At 40.3% G+C, this 19,095-nt stretch overlaps 2 protein-coding genes across 2 annotated transcripts; one reads left to right on the top strand and one right to left on the bottom strand.

Annotated features, from left to right (window-relative positions):
- Positions 1-5,500: 5,500 nt before the first annotated feature.
- On the top strand, positions 5,501-12,180 carry errfi1a (ERBB receptor feedback inhibitor 1a). Its single transcript, XM_034122162.1, has 4 exons — positions 5,501-5,663; positions 8,501-8,706; positions 8,872-8,960; positions 9,208-12,180. Exons 2-4 carry the CDS (start codon positions 8,555-8,557, stop codon positions 10,308-10,310), a joined length of 1,344 nt encoding a protein of 447 aa, XP_033978053.1. The 5' UTR covers positions 5,501-5,663; positions 8,501-8,554; the 3' UTR covers positions 10,311-12,180.
- Positions 12,181-14,705: 2,525 nt separating this feature from the next.
- LOC117475814 (mucin-3B-like) lies at positions 14,706-16,498 on the bottom strand (the record flags this gene model as incomplete). The annotated part of the gene is made up of 8 exons (XM_034122163.1): positions 14,706-14,798; positions 14,907-14,977; positions 15,065-15,229; positions 15,326-15,491; positions 15,611-15,810; positions 15,913-15,977; positions 16,137-16,261; positions 16,372-16,498. Coding segments are annotated over 8 exons (975 nt in total), but the record flags the coding sequence as incomplete, so codon positions are not given.
- Between the last annotated feature and the right edge of the window lie 2,597 nt (positions 16,499-19,095).

The raw sequence follows: 19,095 nt of genomic DNA, 5'->3' as shown, positions 1-19,095 counted from the left end.
GCTCTAAGATAATTATAGTCCTTATTTAAACTTGACTTTGAATGTTCTTTCCACCCAGAGCTACATTTACAAAGTGGTGAAGGTGCCTCCTATGAAGCTTCTATTTTGTCTTCTGTTTTGTCCTGGCAGTATCACAGTGTAACAAACGTCACATTCTATATATGCTGTATATTTTAAAATGTGAAGATGTTTATATTTAAAAGAATAACAAAATAAAAATATCTAGAGTGAAGTGTAGGGCCTATGTGAGCATCCACAGCAGCTTCAATTATCTTTGTCATATTATGTATACACTTATGTGTATCTCATCCTACAAATGGATGAAATACATTTACAACAAATGTTGCAAAACCTTGGTTGATATATGTGCACATCTGATTGCTTGAGATTATAGGCCTAATGTGTATGACTTTTTTGAGAAAACAAACAACTTTCAAAACACACAACTTTCAGACAATAATTGTACAGCCCACCTGCTGTAACTATAAGGATTGCCTTTGTTAACTGTGTACTATATAACTCCAATATAACACCATGGCTTGTTGTGACTTTGAATACGCTCTTGAGAAAAAGCACGAATGTTGTTGTGGTGCAGATTAAATGGCAATAATGGTTTAATTATTCATCTAGTTTAGCTTTCAACGTGTAGGACCAAGGCCGTTATAGTCCCTGTACCATGACCATTGAGTTTAAGACAGGACTGTATTTACACCCACGCAGGGTTCTCTGCCTGGAGCAACACATTTCGCCTTAAACATATGCGTTTGCACAGCCAACCTGCTTGTTGGGGGTGGAAAATGAGAGCTGGACCTCATCTGCATTCTCCTGAACTCACAGGCCTGTCGTTAAAAGGCTTGTGTGAGCGGTGATCCAGAGCATTTCTGTTGTGAAGAATTAATGTGGCTGCTGCCCAGCGCCAGGTCAGGTAGTCTGGCTGACTTCATCAGGGCCCCTAAATGCATGTGTGAATGGAACAAAAGGCCCTCTGACAAAGCACATACTCTGCCCTGAATGACTCAGTCCCTGTCACCAGACCCTGCCACATGCACTTCATACACACACACAGAAAAACAGGACTTGTTCAGCTCACTGCCTGTAGCTCATGTGTGGACTGCATCCTTCATTCATTACACATGTGTCTTCTTAGTGCACCTAGAGTGCAATTCTTCTTTTAACTCTGAAGCAACTGATTTATACCTCACTCTATTAGGACTGCCCCCTTTGAATGCAAGCCTGCTGATTTTTTTGCTGCACAACATCTGAAATCTTTATCAGCAGAGCTAGGGGCCTTGGGTCCTGATGTTTGCTGTGAGCTTGGTTTCTTATTTCCCCCATGAGTGAGACTGAACCAGGAAATCGGGGGAAGAACAAATTCCCCCAACAATCAGTAAAGATGAATAGATTGCTACATTAAGCAAAACCTAAACCTTCTCCTGTATAGACTGACATCAAAAACACCGGAAACCTGCAATACTCATCGGCCAAAGGACAGAAACTCCTGTTTTGGACGTTTGAAATATGATACAGGCATTACATTGCAGAAACAGGCGATGTAGCTCTTCATGAGGCCCTATAGGATTCTGTAATGCAGCCAGAACAGAAAATCCAAATGTAGGCAAAAGAAAACTGATGTTCTGTAAACTGAATATTAGTTGCAAGCCCGGAAACAAGGCATATTAGGAACAGGTTTTCATCTGTGTCAGTCAATCCCGTGGAGTTCCAGTGGTGCAGCCTGTGAGCAGAGTTGGCTCTGAACCAGCGGCTGGAGAAAGTCGAACCAGCGTGACGTTCTCCATCACACCACAGCTGTCGTTTTCACAGCTTCTCCCAAAACACCAGACACAAATGAAAGCATTTATGTGGGTGTCTGTGTGGGTTATTATGTGTGACTGTGGATGTTCCCATTCTTTTTACAACTTCCCAAAACCTTAAAAGGAAGAATTATTACAGTTTGGTAGCTTCAGGAATAATCAGCCATCAACATGAGTTCAGTCTCAGTCATTGGATGAGCTCGCCAATAACTCCCCCAGTCTATGTCTAAGGTGATATTTGGGTCATGAAGACTAAACACACCCTGTCATCATCAAGGAGGCGGTGTGGCTCGCTCCACCCACTACTAACAGCAGGCTGTGGCTACACTTGAACTACTCAACATAACAATGTAGAGGAGTGATACAACGATGACTCGTTATTGCTGCTTTTGATTATATTGAACTCTAAAACAGAAAATACATGTGTGTGAGGTAATTTACTCTAAAACCCCTTCATTTCCCAGAAGTATTTGTATCAATATAGGAAGTGATTAATAAGTGAAGCATCTGGAGGATTCTCAGGAGTTTGGTTAACAAGAAGAAGTGCTTTAATATGGTCGTATTTACATTGTAGTGAGAGATGACAGCCCGTTGCCTGGGGATTTGTGTTTTGTTTCCACGGCGCGAGCCAAGTGTGTGTGTGGGTCTGCCAGACAAAACCACGATCCAGCAGTAATACACGGCGATGTGTCAGCCTGAGGCTCGGCTATGGAGCTCACAGCTGCAAAGGCTGGACCCACAGCTCATCTGCAGTGTGAACCATGTAGGCAGCATACAGTCTTTTTGAAATGCAAATTATTTCTGTGTTTTTTATTTCATCTTTATTAATCCAGGAGAATGCCATTGCTGCCCAATAAATGAAACACATAATGTTTTCAGAGTCACCAATAACATCACAGTTAACACGTTAAAAAAGTCAGGACAAGGTAAGTTCGACCAAATATCACAAATCCATATTTTTGAACTTCCTTAGCCATGCACAATGGTTTTTACTTCATATGTCATGGTTTTGAGATATCATTTATCCCACAATCCTATGGAAGTTAATTTCTTCAAAGTAAGAGTTTGATGTTAAAACAGGTAAAAATACAAAAAAAAGGATGACATGTTGGCATCTCTGTGGCAGATGGGCTAGTAGCTGAAGGCTAACGTTGAGGAAGTTTGTTTCTCTGATAACCTAATATTCATCTCATTACTGAAATCCTCCATCCAGTTGTAATACAAAGTAAAAAATTAGCAAGATCTAAAACATGTAATGTGAAAATGTGACATAAACGTGCATATTGAAAGGACCGTCTCCTTGATAAAAATGTGTTGGAACATTTTGGGAAATATTTTGATCATATTAAAAACTATAGTAGCCTAACCTCTATTTTTGTAATGTCGGTGAACTGACTCTTTATTTCTCAAGGGAGAAAGTTGCAGACTTTGCTGGCCACAAATGCTTAAAAAAGTCTACAATATGAAAGAGGGATAGCCAGCAAACCAGGGTCTAAATAAGTCCTGTATTGAGATCTTTTTTTGGAAGAGCACAGAACACCTATTCAATGAAATAAAGCTTGACGTCACCTTTGTAAAGCACTGAGACTTCTGCTGCTGTGTTTATATCAGTGTGAACTTTGGACGCAGGCTTAATATGCACGTAATTTAATTACCTCAGCAGGCAGGCAGCAATCACTGCTGTGACCTCCATAGTGAATAAATCATTTACATCAGGTTTTTTTTTTTTATATTTCCAACAGAACTCCACCCTTCCTGTTGGTGAGGGATTCTTAATAGGCTAAGAGACTGAAGCGTCACTTCATAAATATACCATTGTCTTGTAGTGTGAACCACAAAGGGAAATTCCTCTCTGCTCCAAATGACGCTGAAAGGAAAATGAACCGAAGGTTTCACTTTTTTGATGTGGTGGATAAATCTCAGCGTGAGTCATGAAGCACAACCAGAGAATTGGAAATTTTTCCTGAGAATGATTACTTATTAGGGCCTGAGCACGAAGACCTATTGTAATTTGTCTTTCATGTCTTTTTTGTCTTTTGTCTTTCTTTCAATGTCTTTCATGTGCCATCTCAAACTCTCATCAGAGCTGCCTCTGGCTGCGGCTGCTTATCTCCTTCCCTGACTTTTTTTCCCTCTGACAGACTAACTTTATAAGGAACTTCCTGTGAGTGATGGCATCATGATGTGGCACACAAGCAAGGAGGGGAGGGGGGCTGAAGTGGGAGGAGAGAGAGTATCGACTTAAAGCATATTTATTCCAATGAATGTTCATGGATAAAGGTTTCCCAGTGGACTTAGAAATGTAAAGCATGTTTTATTAAAGGGAAATACATTTATTTGTTCTCACTTTTGAGCGCCAAACTCTGACGCTCATTTCATTCACATACATACATTGTAAATCACACCAAGTAAGCCCCTTTCCTCTGCTGGTCACAACTGGCCCAGGGAATCCCAAAAATGTGCCTGAAATTATAAAGGGGATTAGCAATAGCTTTTCCATGTAGTGACCAAATATGTAATGATAAGCCTGTTGGGTTTGGGGGGGCCCCCGTGCACAAGCTGTAAAGGATTTACGAACATAGACACAAGAACACTCTGTTCTCTCTTTCTCGCTCTCCCGCACACACCTCAGCTTTATGCCACTATTGATTCAACACACGAGTTGTTTGTAGCCATTGTATCACTGTGTTTGGTCAGTGTGCATGTCAGTGTTGGGTTTGTATAGCCCAGTTAGGTAAGGTGACATACTAATACAGTATTAGTATGTAATACAACACCACTTACGATCTAAGTAGGCTTAGTTACTGGAAATAGATGATGTTAAGAATAGCATTTTAACCTAAACTTAAACAAAGAAAAATATTTGTATCATCCATGTTGCTCTGTGTTTTAGTGAAAAATATCTCAGGTCAACACAGAACAGGTCCAGCTAAAAGAAAATGCAGAGGGTGATCTGATTAGCAAGCAGTGAAACAATCTGGGCTGCTTTCAGCTAGCAGCTGTGCAGATAAGAGTGTTTCTGGCTGTGTTTCTTTAGCTGTTGTCTTTGTTATCTGCCCTGGAGCCATCCCCATTACTGCCTCTGACGTCCTGCCGATCTGTGCAATTTACTTTTGACTACAGCTTGAATGCATGCTGTTTATGAAACAACACAGAAGAGGTACATGATATGTGACGGAAACTGTTTAAAGGCAAAACTCACAGGAGGACTTTTCACCTTATCAGAATAACTTTACTGCTGCAAATAATAATACAATTATGAATAAACATCACCTCACTGCATCTACCAATCCCCATTTAGCTGTATTTTGATAACAGAGCAGCTGCATGTGTTCAGGTGTTTACTGTATCCTACAGGAACACAGTTTATCAGCTGACTGTATCCTTATGTCTACACCTGCTCCTTCCTCTAAGTTTAACAGCAGACTTTGATCACATCAAGTTAATTTAACGTTTAAATCAGCCCCGTGTATATGTTCAAGGGTGATTCTGCAATCCCTAATGCACTCACTCAGCATGTCCTGCTCTATAGTACATCCATGGTCCTGCTGCACGTATAGTGCACAGAGACATGGTGCAAAAGGAGACTGCGCCTTTAAGGGCAAGTGTGCAAGGCGGAGCCAGTGCGTCTCTCGTGTGGTGGAAGCTTATAAAACAGCTCAGTACAATACTAGACTTATCTTAAAAAGTGTCACAGTTTAACCGGAGCGCAGCCAATTCGCTGGCGTCTTGTCTCTGATGCAATCAGAACACTAAAGACTCAAATCAAACCAAAGAAAACGAGGAGCTATAATTCACCAAAGAGGAATCTATAGGAGGGAGTCAACAGAGGAGATCTGTGAAGTTATTTAGGTGAGTTCAGAAAGGGATTGCTGTTCAAGCCCATATCGTGTCCATTGTTTTGTATGTTGGTGCCAGCACGACAGACACTACTGATTGATGTGCAACTTCAGCTTCTCTATTGCGAATATTTCTATGTTTTTTTGTGTGTTATTCTTGAAGGCATTCAGAGGAGTACCCTGTCTTTTCGCTGACATTACGAAGATTTGAAAAGTTCTCTTTAAAGTAAACTAGAAAATGGGAACACATGTGTAAACCTTTACTAAAACGACACGTCTTTTTGTCATGGTAAATATAAAATGTTTGATCTCTTTCTAAACTTTTGGCAGATTGCAAATCTATAACCTTGTTTTATTTGTATGTCATCATTTATTTAATTAGTCGACAATTATCTATGCGTGTCATTTCCGTTTAAGCTAAAAGGAAATAATCCATTCTGTATCATCACTAGCTGTCCTTGCCAGATAGCTGACTTGTGTGTTGTGGCGTGAGTCACCTGCCTGCTAGGGCTTTTAACCATTATTATCTCAATCCGGTAAAGTGAGGGGGTGTGCGCGCTGTTTGCTTGCCGCACAGGTAGAGCGAGTATGGTTGCTCGGAAACCGCTGCAGGGGTGTCATGAGCGGGGTGTGAACTCCTTCTTTCAAGGTCTGTGTGTGACTATTACAATGCTGAAATCAAAGGCAAGCTATCTGCTGATGTTTTTACATCACTGCTAACCCCATCAGACCTCCTCCTTCCCGGCATACATGGGCCCTCACTCACGTAGAGCCTATTGTATGGACAGAATGGCCAGACTTGACCTTATAAAGACTCGCATTCTTTGACCAAATTATCTGAATTAAGTGACTCGAATTCCCCATTAAGAGGGTTAATACTCTGCATGACTACACATCATTTGTTTAATCCTGTTGCCTGTAAATGCTCCTATGGTTAACTGCCAGGATGAACTGTCTTTGCACCTGTTGCAAGAGGAAGCACAAGCCCCCGGGGTTCATTATCGAGGATCATGTTGCGTCCCATCCCCGCCGAACCGAATCGACGGCCCTGGGCAAGGGGGGTGCATGCCTTGTTGGGCAGTTTGGCTCATGCTGATGCCACAAGCTTCCTGTTGTTTTAGAGCTTTGTTTCTCACCAGCTGTCAGGGCAGCACATAAATATGGCTCATAGGAGAGCAGGAACGAGGGGGCCGTGTTCCTCTCAGTCATCACTCCAACATTATAAGAAGGACAGCATGTCTCATATGTGGTCTGCAGAAGAGATGACCACCAGGCTGATGGATGCACCTGTTATGCTGCATTCTGAATAATAGGACTTCTGATAGGGGCACGGAAGTCATTAGAAGATTTTCTGCAACAATGCAAAGCTGATGTGAGTGACCTCAGACATGGCGTAGAACAAATACACAAATATGATACACTGTGCTTTAAAACATAAAGGCTTTGCATATTTTAATTTAACACTTTTTAAATCTCAAGAGATCTGACATATCGAACAGGTTAATCCAGTGTGGGGCCTAAACATCTGATCAGATTTTGCTTCTGGTCTTCTTCTGACCACATAAATATAAACTTGCTGCTGGATTTTGTCCCCCCCTCTGAATAGTGTACACATTGTTTACTCAGCCCTGACACATACTTGACATGACATGGACATTCAGGTCATTTGACTGGAGGAGTTCTTGCAACATCAGGTATATCTGTCGTAACTGGAGGAGCCCCTTCCTCTGCTGTTCAGGACAAGCAAGATTGCAGCACTGAAGCACAGCACAGTCAAGTTTAAAATAAACTGTAAACATATAAAGAGTTGAGGTACAGTCCGTTGGAATGAGACCAGACCGATTGTTAATGATTTCACACCTAAGTTTGCTATGTTGAATTTAGGCTTATTAAAACTCTTGCTATAGTTGAAATGTAAAGACAATTTTAGAAATCGAGCTGGTAAAATTCACAACTGTATTGTTTTAGATGTACTGTCAAATAAATCAACTGAAGCACAACTTGCTATTGCTGTTTCAACTTTACATAACTTGTATCTACTTAAAGGTGGGGTAGGTAAGTTTGAGAAACCGGCTCGAGATACACTTTTTGTTATATTCCATGGAATGCTCTTAACATCCCGATAGCAATAAATATCTTAACTGCTTTGACAAAAAATCCATTAAAAAATGTCATCTGTGGAAGCCGTAGTACTGTAAAAAGCACGACCAATCATTTTAGCCGGCCCGGCTAAAATAACTGGATGGCCTACCTGCCCGTCAGCCTTCCATCTGTGCACAAACTTATCTCGTGCCCTCATTGGTCATGTGCGTGTTCGTGTGTGTTGGAGGAGGGGCTCTGTAAGGAAGTGGCAGATTTTCTCCGGTTGTGTATTTTCAAATTCTACGCACTCGAGCTGGTTTCTCCAAAATTACCTACCCCACCTTTAAGGCCAACTGTTGAATAAAGTAGACTACAAAAACGGGCACAAAATAATCTGTTCATTATGGCTACATTTTCTCATAAACACTGCTTTTCTGCTTTCTTTATATTCAAATACTCTGACAAGAACGTTCTGACTGACAGAGCGCTCTGTCCTCATGAGGACATATACTACTTGTCATTCCTCTGTCATAGGAGATTGTTTTCTTGTCTGTCTAGTACTTAACAGAAAAGGAGTCGCAAGCACAAGACTGATTATAATATCTGGACTTGCTTTACTTTACTTACTTTCTTCCCATGGAGTATGTGTGCCTTGTGTTTAGAGAGTATTTTTCAATATGCTACCACATGTTCTGTTTCATCTCATCTGCGTTTGCCGTCAGCCTCCTTTCACCGTCATTCACGGCTTTTGTCTTGGCTGTGTTACAGGTGCACCAGAAGCAGGGGTAGTGAGCCGGGTGATCTGAGTGTTTCCTGACTTTGATGCGACCCAAGTGTGCCTGGAGCATGTCCACAGTGGGCCTGACTGCCCAGGAGATCTCTTTTCCCATAGAAAACCCCTTCCTGAGGGGCAGCTACTGTCACAGCATGGCTGGATCCCAACCCTCCTGGACCCATCCCAATGAGCTGGACAAGTAAGTGTTCAAATGCCACGACTAGGAGTTTATTAGGGGAAGTTTTTTAAAATCTGCATGACATGCCGCACTTTTATTATTCAGGTCAGTCTTATTAGTTATGATGGAATGGTATATGATTAATCTAAACCAGTACTAATCTATTCATTTTCTTTTTTTTAACAGCTTCTACTTCAGTATGGACACTGCACACTCAGATCACAGCTATCGCACCCAGCATAAAGTGCCACCTCCACCGTCTTTAAGTTATGAACGTAAGTGCATGATCTCTCATCTGCATAGTGCAGCTCTTCTGAAATACATAATTGTTTGTAAAAATCATCTGCCCCATACGGCAAGTAGTAAGTGGTTTTCCAGAATTACAGAGAAAGCTAGTAGTCCATAGTTTTTATAGCTTTTACTAAAGTTGTAGAAGGAAATGATGATTGTCATTCAAATAAATTAATACTGTGCCATAAAATTGACGTCATTTTTTTCCCCTCCATTTTTCTGCTCTGACAGGACATAAACACAGTCCAAGCTCACAGAGATTACCTCCAAAACAGTCCCGGCCCTCCCATCTCTCCCTGTCTTGCAGCATTGAACCCTCCACCCCAAGTCCTGCAGATGACGAAGACCAGGTGGTCCCCTCGTTCCAGAGGCTCTCGGTGTGCAGCAGTCCTCCTCAGACGCCAGGCAGATGCTCCAAACCTCTGCCCCCCATCCCCCCGCACACGGACATCTCCCAGGAGCAGGCGATGGACAATGAAGTAGAGTTTTTCACTAGCCCAGACGAAAGCCGCTGCCTGGTATCTGATCAGTGTTCCAAATCGTCTCCTTTTCGTTATGGAGTCCCCAGTCGAAGGAGCTGTGGCCAGATTAACTACGCTTACTACGATGGTCCATTAGGGCCGCAAAGCCCGAGGCAACCCCCACAGCAGCATCAGGCATATCCTCCTCAGGAAGTGCGAGAACAGTTTGAGCAGCAGCGACCTCAGGAACCACCTGAGCCTGTGGTCTGTCAGAGACAGCAGGACAAGGCTCAGAGGAGGCTCCGACGCTCGCACTCTGGCCCAGCTGGATCCTTCAACAAGCCTTCGCTGCGCCTCACGTGCCACAAGCGCCAAACTCAAAGTATGGATAAGCCCGGGGTGCCACCTCCTATCCCTCCACGAACAATCAAGACAGGAGACAACCGCCGCTGGTCAGCAGATGTCTCGTCTGGGGCTTATAGCGATGAGGACAAACCACCAAAGGTGCCTCCAAGGGAACCTTTGTCCAGAAGCAGCTCCCGCACACCCAGCCCCAAGAGCCTCCCAACATACTTTAATGGGGTGATGCCCCCAACCCAAAGCTTTGCACCCAACCCTCGTTACGTGAGCTATCGGGGTTTACAGAGACAGAACAGTGAAGGCTCCCCCTGCATCTTCCCTGTTATGGAGAACGGCAAGAAGGCCAGCACCACACATTACTATCTCATGCCTCAGCGGACTGCTTTGGTGGACTCTCCTTGTGTAGATAGATTTATCCGGGTCAAGGATAGCCCTGCAGCTCGCAATACAGATGTATCAGATTCAAACTGGGACTGTCACACCAGAAGGAAAGCACAGGTGGATTTAGTTTGAAAAGTTTTAGTGGAAGTAGCAGAGGACTCTACTGTACATGAGCAAAAACCACTTGAAAAAATTGTGAAACTGGACGCTAACAACCCTCAAACTGCTGCTTTTACTTATTTTATATATTTGTTTACCCCTATGTATTCTCAACACACAGGGTATGTGTGCACTGTATTCAGTTACTGGTACTGTTGAAATCGCTATCACAACTGAGATACTTTATGTACGAACTGTATCTCTGACTATAGATTGTGGGCAAAATTCAACAATGTAGAGCTTATTTTTTTATATGATTTTTTTTTTTAAATTTCATGATGTGGTACAGCCGGAAGGTACAAGCGGGCCTTGAACCTCGTGTGTTCAGTATTTTCAGTGTCTGGAAGGTTGAGGATGTTTTGTGAGGTGCATTGACACTGCTTTTGAATCTTACAAGGGACAAAAGGTCAGTAATGTAAACGTGTATGATCAATATATGAAGTCGAAATACAAGGCCAATTAATTTTTTTTTTTTTTAACAAAATGAAGGATGCTAGCACACAAATCTCTTTTTTGTTTGCTATTATATATCAACACTGATATGATTTCCCTGCCTTGATGAAGTTGCAGTCTTAATCAGGCCTCTATATCTGTGTAAATTGATGTTTTCCACATGGTACATTTTGTACTAAGAGGTGGGTACATTACTGGTAGCTACGCATGTTTCCATTGGAATGTCTAGTGCAGCTTATATGGTGTAGTTGTCGGTTGATGAATGTGTCTGTTAGTGCTTGTATGTGTTTGTGCATGCGAACAGCAGTTGAAAAAGTGTTCTGGCGAGAATTTTGGTAGAAAACTATCAACCATACTTGTTACAGTGCTCTGCTTTTTTGCAGCGCTCTAAAAGTGATTGCTTGCTTTCAGTGTCCAGGTCTGTTTTGTTGCACAGAAATGGGCCTGTTGAACATTAAGTGAATGTATGCTATACTTACTGAAATTCCACCAAACACTTGGAGGAGCTTATTGTTGGTCACGCTGTGAGTCATTGCTTGGAACTAATTTGCCTCATATACTACCTCCATTTTAATATTAATTCTATATTTCACATAATCTCCATTTCTACAAAGATAAAATCAGAAATTATAATTTATATAGATGAGGTAACCAACTCATTGTTGGACCTGACACCGTTTTAATTCAGTTACACTTCAGTTAAGAGTAACATAAAGTCAATTCTAATCGGATATCCTTAAAAATAGATTTTAGATCACGCAGAGCTTAGATCACAGATGTTTGGCTAACTTGTTAATACAGACACATCACAAAGACAGTGCAGGGTTTACCTACCTGACACAGACTTTCCTGTTCTGCTCATGCATTCCTGCCTTACATGATTGCAGTGGGTGTGGTCTGAGAGACCTTGGCTGCTGGCAGCCTAGAAAATATATGAATTGTATTGTTGTAGATTGCTCAAGAAGCATCCGGATGATATAATAAATGTAGCAAAATGTATTGAAGTAACCCTTGGTATCGAACATGGTGGTCAGTTTGGGAAACGGATAACTGCTAAGGTCAAACGGTCATTAAAATATACTTTTTTTTTCTCCCTCCTGCTCACAAAACCTTGCCAACACAATGTTGCATTTGACTTAAATTTCTGAAAAAAATGTTTACATACACTGATACTATTTAATCTTAAGGTATTCATATGTCTTATTAGAAATAATAAAACTGAATGAAGACTAGTTTATTAAGACATACCTTCTCTGCTGTGGTGAAGACATGCACTGGGAGAGTACAGTATACTGTGTACAGTATTGAACAATTCCATTTGTTTTTATGAATAGTTGAAAAGCATATAGTTTTTGAAAAGAAAGCTAAATAAAATGACTTATTTATGAAACTGCTTCATTTTTTTTCTCTTCAATCTGTCAAGCCTGAACTCTCAACTCAGCTGTTTGGCCTGTTTTATCACCCACACACCCTCATGCTGTGCCTTGTTGTGACTGGCCTCTTTCCAGAGAAAGAAGAGTGACTTACAATGGTCGACTGACAGGTGTACAGTGCACTGCCTTCCTCTTCCTGGTTAGAGCACGGTCTCCTCCTGCATGACAGCTTAGATGCTCTGTGGCAGCCAGCTCTGCGCCCACACGTTTTTTGTTTGTTTCAAGTGCTTAACAATGTTGCAAGTGTTGTACTCTTGACTTGAGTCCATGTGGTTAAGCATGAAGTCGCAACCGCAATAAGCCACACGGTGTATAACTGGTTAAATAATTAACAAACTATCTTCAATTAAGCTGCATTTACATTAAACACCTCAACTGAACATTTCTGTAGCTTTACGTTTTTGTTGTTAAATTGCAATCGATTTAGCATTATTGTTTTAATGGAGCATGTGAGCTGCTAGGCGACAGCATGGTTGTTGACTATGGCAACTGAAAACAGGCTGCTCATTTTAATCAAAGATGGTTTGTGATCACTTTATGAGTTAAGCACATTGCACTGCTGTGGCACTTTGGATGTGCTCTATGCCCAAACTCAGACATGACACTTTCTTATACATTATTTGTAATCCTATTTAGCCAAAATAGTTTCTTAAGCTGACACCATCTTACTAAACATTATTGTTTTCTGACGGAGCTTTATTTTGGCAACGCTACTACATTCCTACTCATGCAATTAGAGTTTGACCTCTTGGGTATAATTCTTAAATTGAGTATGTCAGACTTAAGTTCAAGTTGAAGCAGCTCAATGACATCAAACATATCTTTGGACTAAGTAAAGAAGATAGCAGTTTGATATGTTTTAATGATAATAATTATTACAGCAATTATGATGACTGCTGCAATAATTGCTATACAGCCTCTGCTGGTTAGTCTGCAGTTGTCTAAAAGCAATAGAGCGATTTCTGGTTTCTGTGACTGGATCTTAACATGGTTGCAGAGTTCGACATTGTAAAGATACACCTCAAAATGTATAATCAAAATAACTTCTCAAAGAAAGTGGGAAAAATGACATTGTGAATAATAAGATTTATAGACAAAATGTGGAGAATGATTGCTTGGTATGCTTGCTTGTCTTATATATATATATATATATATATATAGCAAGAAAATGTATATCTGCAATCTGTCATAAGAGACCAAATGAATATGGTCAATTTCAAGATGTAGTTGTGCGCAACTGACATCCTCTCTCATTGTAACTGGTCTTGGTTAGTAAAGAGGACAGAGTTGTAAATATTTAACTTAGAATTAAGTGCTGCTGGTCAAATGTTACTTAGGTAAGAGTTCTTGTAAAGAATGGTACATCAAGCGAAGATAAAGTAATGATCAGGTGAGTCTACCACTAGGTGGACTCAAATAGCCAACAATGTGGTCGGATAGAAAAACAGTCAGTGAAATGTAGTGCTGTTGAGGACCAGCAGGGATTTGCACTAGTATTTTGAGGTAGTGGCAAATAAAATAAAAATGCCACAAACGATTAAGATAAACAGGAACAATAATATTTGTTTAAAACTCGCTTTCTCTCTGTGCTTAATTATTCCCATATTGAAAAGGCACACCATTACAATGTGTGTGTGTATGCCATCTAGTGACAGGACATTGTACTGAATTTAGGGAACGTCATCAATAAAATGTACTTTCTTAGATGATTTAATACACATTCAGAAACCCTAGACACTGACTTCTAAGCTGAAGCCAACATTACCTCTGGACAAGAGTTCAAGAAGGGACAGAATTTAATATTTTCACATGTTACATACAGCTTTGGAAAAAATTAAGAGACCACTCAAAATGTATCTTAAATCTCAATCTCTACATGTATGGCAGCCATTCCAGTGTCTGTTGAATTCCAAACAGAGAAATGTTGTCCGTAGTTTATATAATAAAATATAAAAAAGGTTCATTTTACTCAAACACATGTAAAAAGTAAAACCAGAGAAAGTGATAATGGTGCAGTGGTCTCTTAATTATTATTTCTTCCAGAGCTGTATATTACCTTGAGTTTAAGATCAGAGCAACGGTGTCATTAAAAAGACAAATGGTTAGTGTAATTTGAATTCACTGATGTATGATTTGACATGTTTATTTTAAAATAGGGCACAAGAGGCTACATTGAATTACAAATATTATAAACAAAGTTAACAACAAATTACAATTAAAATACATTATGTGCAATATAAAGTTGGTAGCTCATACAATTGTTAATGTTCCTCACTACTACCATGGAAAACAACACCATTGTTATTAAAACAAAATGTTGCGTTCTGTAGCCATAATCTGGGGTTGATGTTCAAAAACCTCAGGACGTTTTGTTGTGACCTGGATAGACACACGAATGATGACATTAATATCAACAATTAAACTACAATCTTACATTTATCAGTTCTTCAATAGGTACTGTAATGTATGTAAAAACAAAATAGTAAACAAGAACACCTGTAATCAGTTGTGATCACTTTTTAGTTGTCGCCTAAATTCCTCTGGTAAGTACCTGCAAGTCCCAAGTTGTGATTTCCTGGAGTAAAGAAACAGGATAATATTTAAAAAGCAAATGTAAGTGTCCTTTCTGAGAAATTGTAAGCTGTTTTAAAAAAAAATAAAAAACGGATTACTGATAACACACCTGTATCAGAGAAGTCAAAGAAGTCTTCTTCAAAAGCTGAGAGTCTTCTGTTATAGGAGTTGCTCCTTTTCCTAAAATAGAGCAATGTTTAAAAAAAATATGATTACAGCAAAAATATTTTCTTTTGAACATTTGCATAGTGTTATCTAGGAACCCACCAAACAACCATTCGTTTCTTTTTGACGATGACAGCAATGATGATGATAATTATGAGCAGGAGCACCACTGCCAATGATCCAAACAGTGCACCATAGAAACCTGGACCCCAACGGGAGACGTCACAATGTGGGCCATAAAACTGCTCAAGGCTAGACTCAAAGCATCTGGATTAAAAGGCCATCAAAGTAAATGTTTAATGAAAGTGACATTATATGCAGAAATATGACAAATGTGAGAAACAAAGTGATGTTCATGCTTACCTACAGATTGGCCCCTTGCTAATGTCATTGTAACACTCTCCATGTTGGTGACAGTAATCCGTGTTGGTTTTGCAAGATCCTACACACTGCCATTTACCGTTAACGATCTCAGCAGTGTAATAAGTAAACTGAGAACAGTTTACAAAAGGCTTAATATCTGCGATATCTGATTGCAAAAAAGTAAATTAAGTTAACATTAACAAGCAAACAAAAAATTATGACATGTTCTAGGAAGAACAACTGACAATAAGTCAAATATGCACGTTTATTACTGCCCGTACATACTTTTTATCTCAGGTGGCTGGAAGGTGATTTCATTCAACTGCACGATTGCATTAAAGGCATTAGAAATGTTCATGAGGTTTTTTGTGTCATTCAAGATGTTAGTCAACCTCCCTTCAAGCAGAGTGTTGACAAACTGGATTTGAGATTCATTGTTTGGATAAATGTACTCTGCCATACTCTTTGCAACAACACTTCCTGGTCTACAGTAAAAGAAAGGATAGATATTACCAATAGAAAACAAACTGTTCTGGATTAAAGAGTAATTTGAGTTATTTTATCAGTAAAGTTAAATAAAAACTCACGATAACTTGATGACTTGTACTTTTTTAAAGGTTTGTGGATCTGCTTCTTTGCATAAAGCTTCAATCTACAACACAGGGAAAATGTATTATTATTAATGATATAAATATATGTTTGGACACTAACATTAAAAAAAGTATAGAGCAAAAAACTAATTACAGATAAATGTGTATAAGTTAAAGTTATTGCAACAATTGCTGTGTAAATAAATAAGAAAATGGTCTACCTGTAGTTCTAAGGTTTTGATGAATGCCAACGATTGAGGTGAGCTAAGATCATTAAAAGCCAGTTGAAAATTAACATGGATTTCTAAAGAAAAATTAGCTTTCCGAGTTGGCATTTCCTCAGGGTCTGCAAACAAAAATAGACCAATTTATTGACATTGCAAAAATATTATATATTTCCCCCAAAAATGTTGGAACATATTTTGGAAATCAATATTTGGGTATGAAAAACCTCACCAATATGAGGAGCTGTGTAAGTCTTTCCAACAGAACAGGACTCTCCAAAAAAAAAATCCTGACAGAAGCATTGACATCTTCCAAGTGTGACATTAAATGTACAGGTACCCCCCAAACATTGACAGTTCTGACATTGAGGAGTTGTAGGTTTAGTTGTATTTGAAAGGGGAATGATGGTTGATGTTGAATGAGTTTTTCTTGTAAATTTGTTTGTGGTGATGATTTCAACTGACGTCAAAGCTTTTGAAGATGGTATTGATAGAGTATTAAGTGTTGGTGTCACTTTCGGGACAGGTGTAGATTGGTGCACTGTCGATGAGGACATCAATGTTGTAGATGTTTCCTGGCTAGTCAATGGGAGCGCAGTTGGGATGGGACCCATTGGAGTAGTTAAGGATTTGTGTTCAGGAGATGTTTGTGTGAAATGAGTGGTCAGTGTTGTGGATGTTGAGAGTGAACTTGAGGAAACCACAGTATTTGTGGTTGAAATTACAGTTGTTGCAGCTGGATCAGTGTTGGAAGTACTTGTTTCTCCAATCGATGTCAATGTTGAAGTTGACATTGTTGGTTCCATTTTTCCTGTTGTTGTAACAGCCGTGAAGGGTGTAGATTGTTGCCCTGTTGATGAGGACATCAATGTTGTAGATGTTTCCTGGCTACTAACTGGGAGCTGTGTAGTGCTGGTCCCCATTGGTGTTGTATCAGATTTGTGTTCAGGAGATGTTTGTGTTAAATGAGCAGTTAGTGGAGGGGAAGTTGAGCTGGAACTTGATGAAACCTCTGTATTTGTGGAGGAAATTAATGTTGTTGAGGATTGCTCACTGTTGGAAGTACTTGTTTCTCCTTTCGATGTAAATGTTGGCTCAATTGTTCCTATTGGTGTAACAAGCGTAGTAACAGGTGTAGATCGTTGCTCGGTTGATGAGGACAACAATGTTGTAGATGTTTCCTGGCTAGTCGATGGGAACTGTTTGGTGCTGGTCCCCATTGGTGTTGTTTCAGATTTGTCTTCAGTAGATGTTTGTGTAAAATGAGTAGTTTGTGGATGGGATGTAGAGGGTGAACCTGAGGAAACCTCTGTATTTGTGGGGGAAATGAATGTTGTTGCGGATTGATCAGTGTTGGAAGTACTTGTTTCTCCATTCGAGGTGAATGTTGATATTGACATTGTTGGCTCCATTGTTCCTGTTGGATGGACAGTCATAGTCACAGGTGTAGATTGTTGCTCTGTTGATGAGGACATCATTGTTGTAGATGTTTCCTGGCTAGTCGATAGGAACTGTGTGGTGCTGGTCCCCATTGGTGTTGTTTCAGATTTGTCTTCAGTAGATGTTTGTGTAAAATGAGTAGTTTGTGGATGGGATGTAGAGGGTGAACCTGAGGAAACCTCTGTATTTGTGGGGGAAATGAATGTTGTTGCGGATTGATCAGTGTTGGAAGTACTTGTTTCTCCATTCGAGGTGAATGTTGATATTGACATTGTTGGCTCCATTGTGCCTGTTGGATGGACAGTCATAGTCACAGGTGTAGATTGTTGCTCTGTTGATGAGGACATCATTGTTGTAGATGTTTCCTGGCTAGTCGATAGGAACTGTGTGGTGCTGGTCCCCATTGGTGTTGTTTCAGATTTGTCTTCAGTAGATGTTTGTGTAAAATGAGTAGTTTGTGGATGGGATGTAGAGGGTGAACCTGAGGAAACCTCTGTATTTGTGGGGGAAATGAATGTTGTTGCGGATTGATCAGTGTTGGAAGTACTTGTTTCTCCATTCGAGGTGAATGTTGATATTGACATTGTTGGCTCCATTGTGCCTGTTGGATGGACAGTCATAGTCACAGGTGTAGATTGTTGCTCTGTTGATGAGGACATCATTGTTGTAGATGTTTCCTGGCTAGTCAATAGGAACTGTGTGGTGCTGGTCCCCATTGGTGTTGTTTCAGATTTGTCTTCAGTAGATGTTTGTGTAAAATGAGTAGTTTGTGGATGGGATGAAGAGGGTGAACCTGAGGAAACCTCTGTATTTGTGGGGGAAATGAATGTTGTTGCGGATTGATCAGTGTTGGAAGTACTTGTTTCTCCATTCGAGGTGAATGTTGATATTGACATTGTTGGCTCCATTGTTCCTGTTGGATGGACAGTCATAGTCACAGGTGTAGATTGTTGCTCTGTTGATGAGGACATCATTGTTGTAGATGTTTCCTGGCTAGTCGATAGGAACTGTGTGGTGCTGGTCCCCATTGGTGTTGTTTCAGATTTGTCTTCAGTAGATGTTTGTGTAAAATGAGTAGTTTGTGGATGGGATGTAGAGGGTGAACCTGAGGAAACCTCTGTATTTGTGGGGGAAATGAATGTTGTTGCGGATTGATCAGTGTTGGAAGTACTTGTTTCTCCATTCGAGGTGAATGTTGATATTGACATTGTTGGCTCCATTGTTCCTGTTGGATGGACAGTCATAGTCACAGGTGTAGATTGTTGCTCTGTTGATGAGGACATCATTGTTGTAGATGTTTCCTGGCTAGTCGATAGGAACTGTGTGGTGCTGGTCCCCATTGGTGTTGTTTCAGATTTGTCTTCAGTAGATGTTTGTGTAAAATGAGTAGTTTGTGGATGGGATGTAGAGGGTGAACCTGAGGAAACCTCTGTATTTGTGGGGGAAATGAATGTTGTTGCGGATTGATCAGTGTTGGAAGTACTTGTTTCTCCATTCGAGGTGAATGTGATATTGA

The sequence above is a fragment of the Trematomus bernacchii genome, unplaced genomic scaffold (genome assembly GCF_902827165.1).
Source record: "Trematomus bernacchii unplaced genomic scaffold, fTreBer1.1, whole genome shotgun sequence".
NCBI classification, from domain to species: domain Eukaryota; kingdom Metazoa; phylum Chordata; class Actinopteri; order Perciformes; family Nototheniidae; genus Trematomus; species Trematomus bernacchii.
Note: the sequence above shows the minus strand (reverse complement) of the source record. Positions and strands in the feature narration are given on the sequence as shown.

What these genes read in the sequence shown, in the direction of transcription:
- errfi1a (XM_034122162.1), top strand. Translation starts at nt 8,555, where the DNA reads ATGCGACCCAAGTGTGCCTGGAGCATGTCCACAGTGGGCCTGACTGCC. An exon ending in CATCCCAATGAGCTGGACAA is followed by an intron (nt 8,707 to 8,871) that starts GTAAGTGTTCAA and finishes TTTTTTTAACAG; the next exon opens with CTTCTACTTCAGTATGGACA. An exon ending in ACCGTCTTTAAGTTATGAAC is followed by an intron (nt 8,961 to 9,207) that starts GTAAGTGCATGA and finishes CTGCTCTGACAG; the next exon opens with GACATAAACACAGTCCAAGC.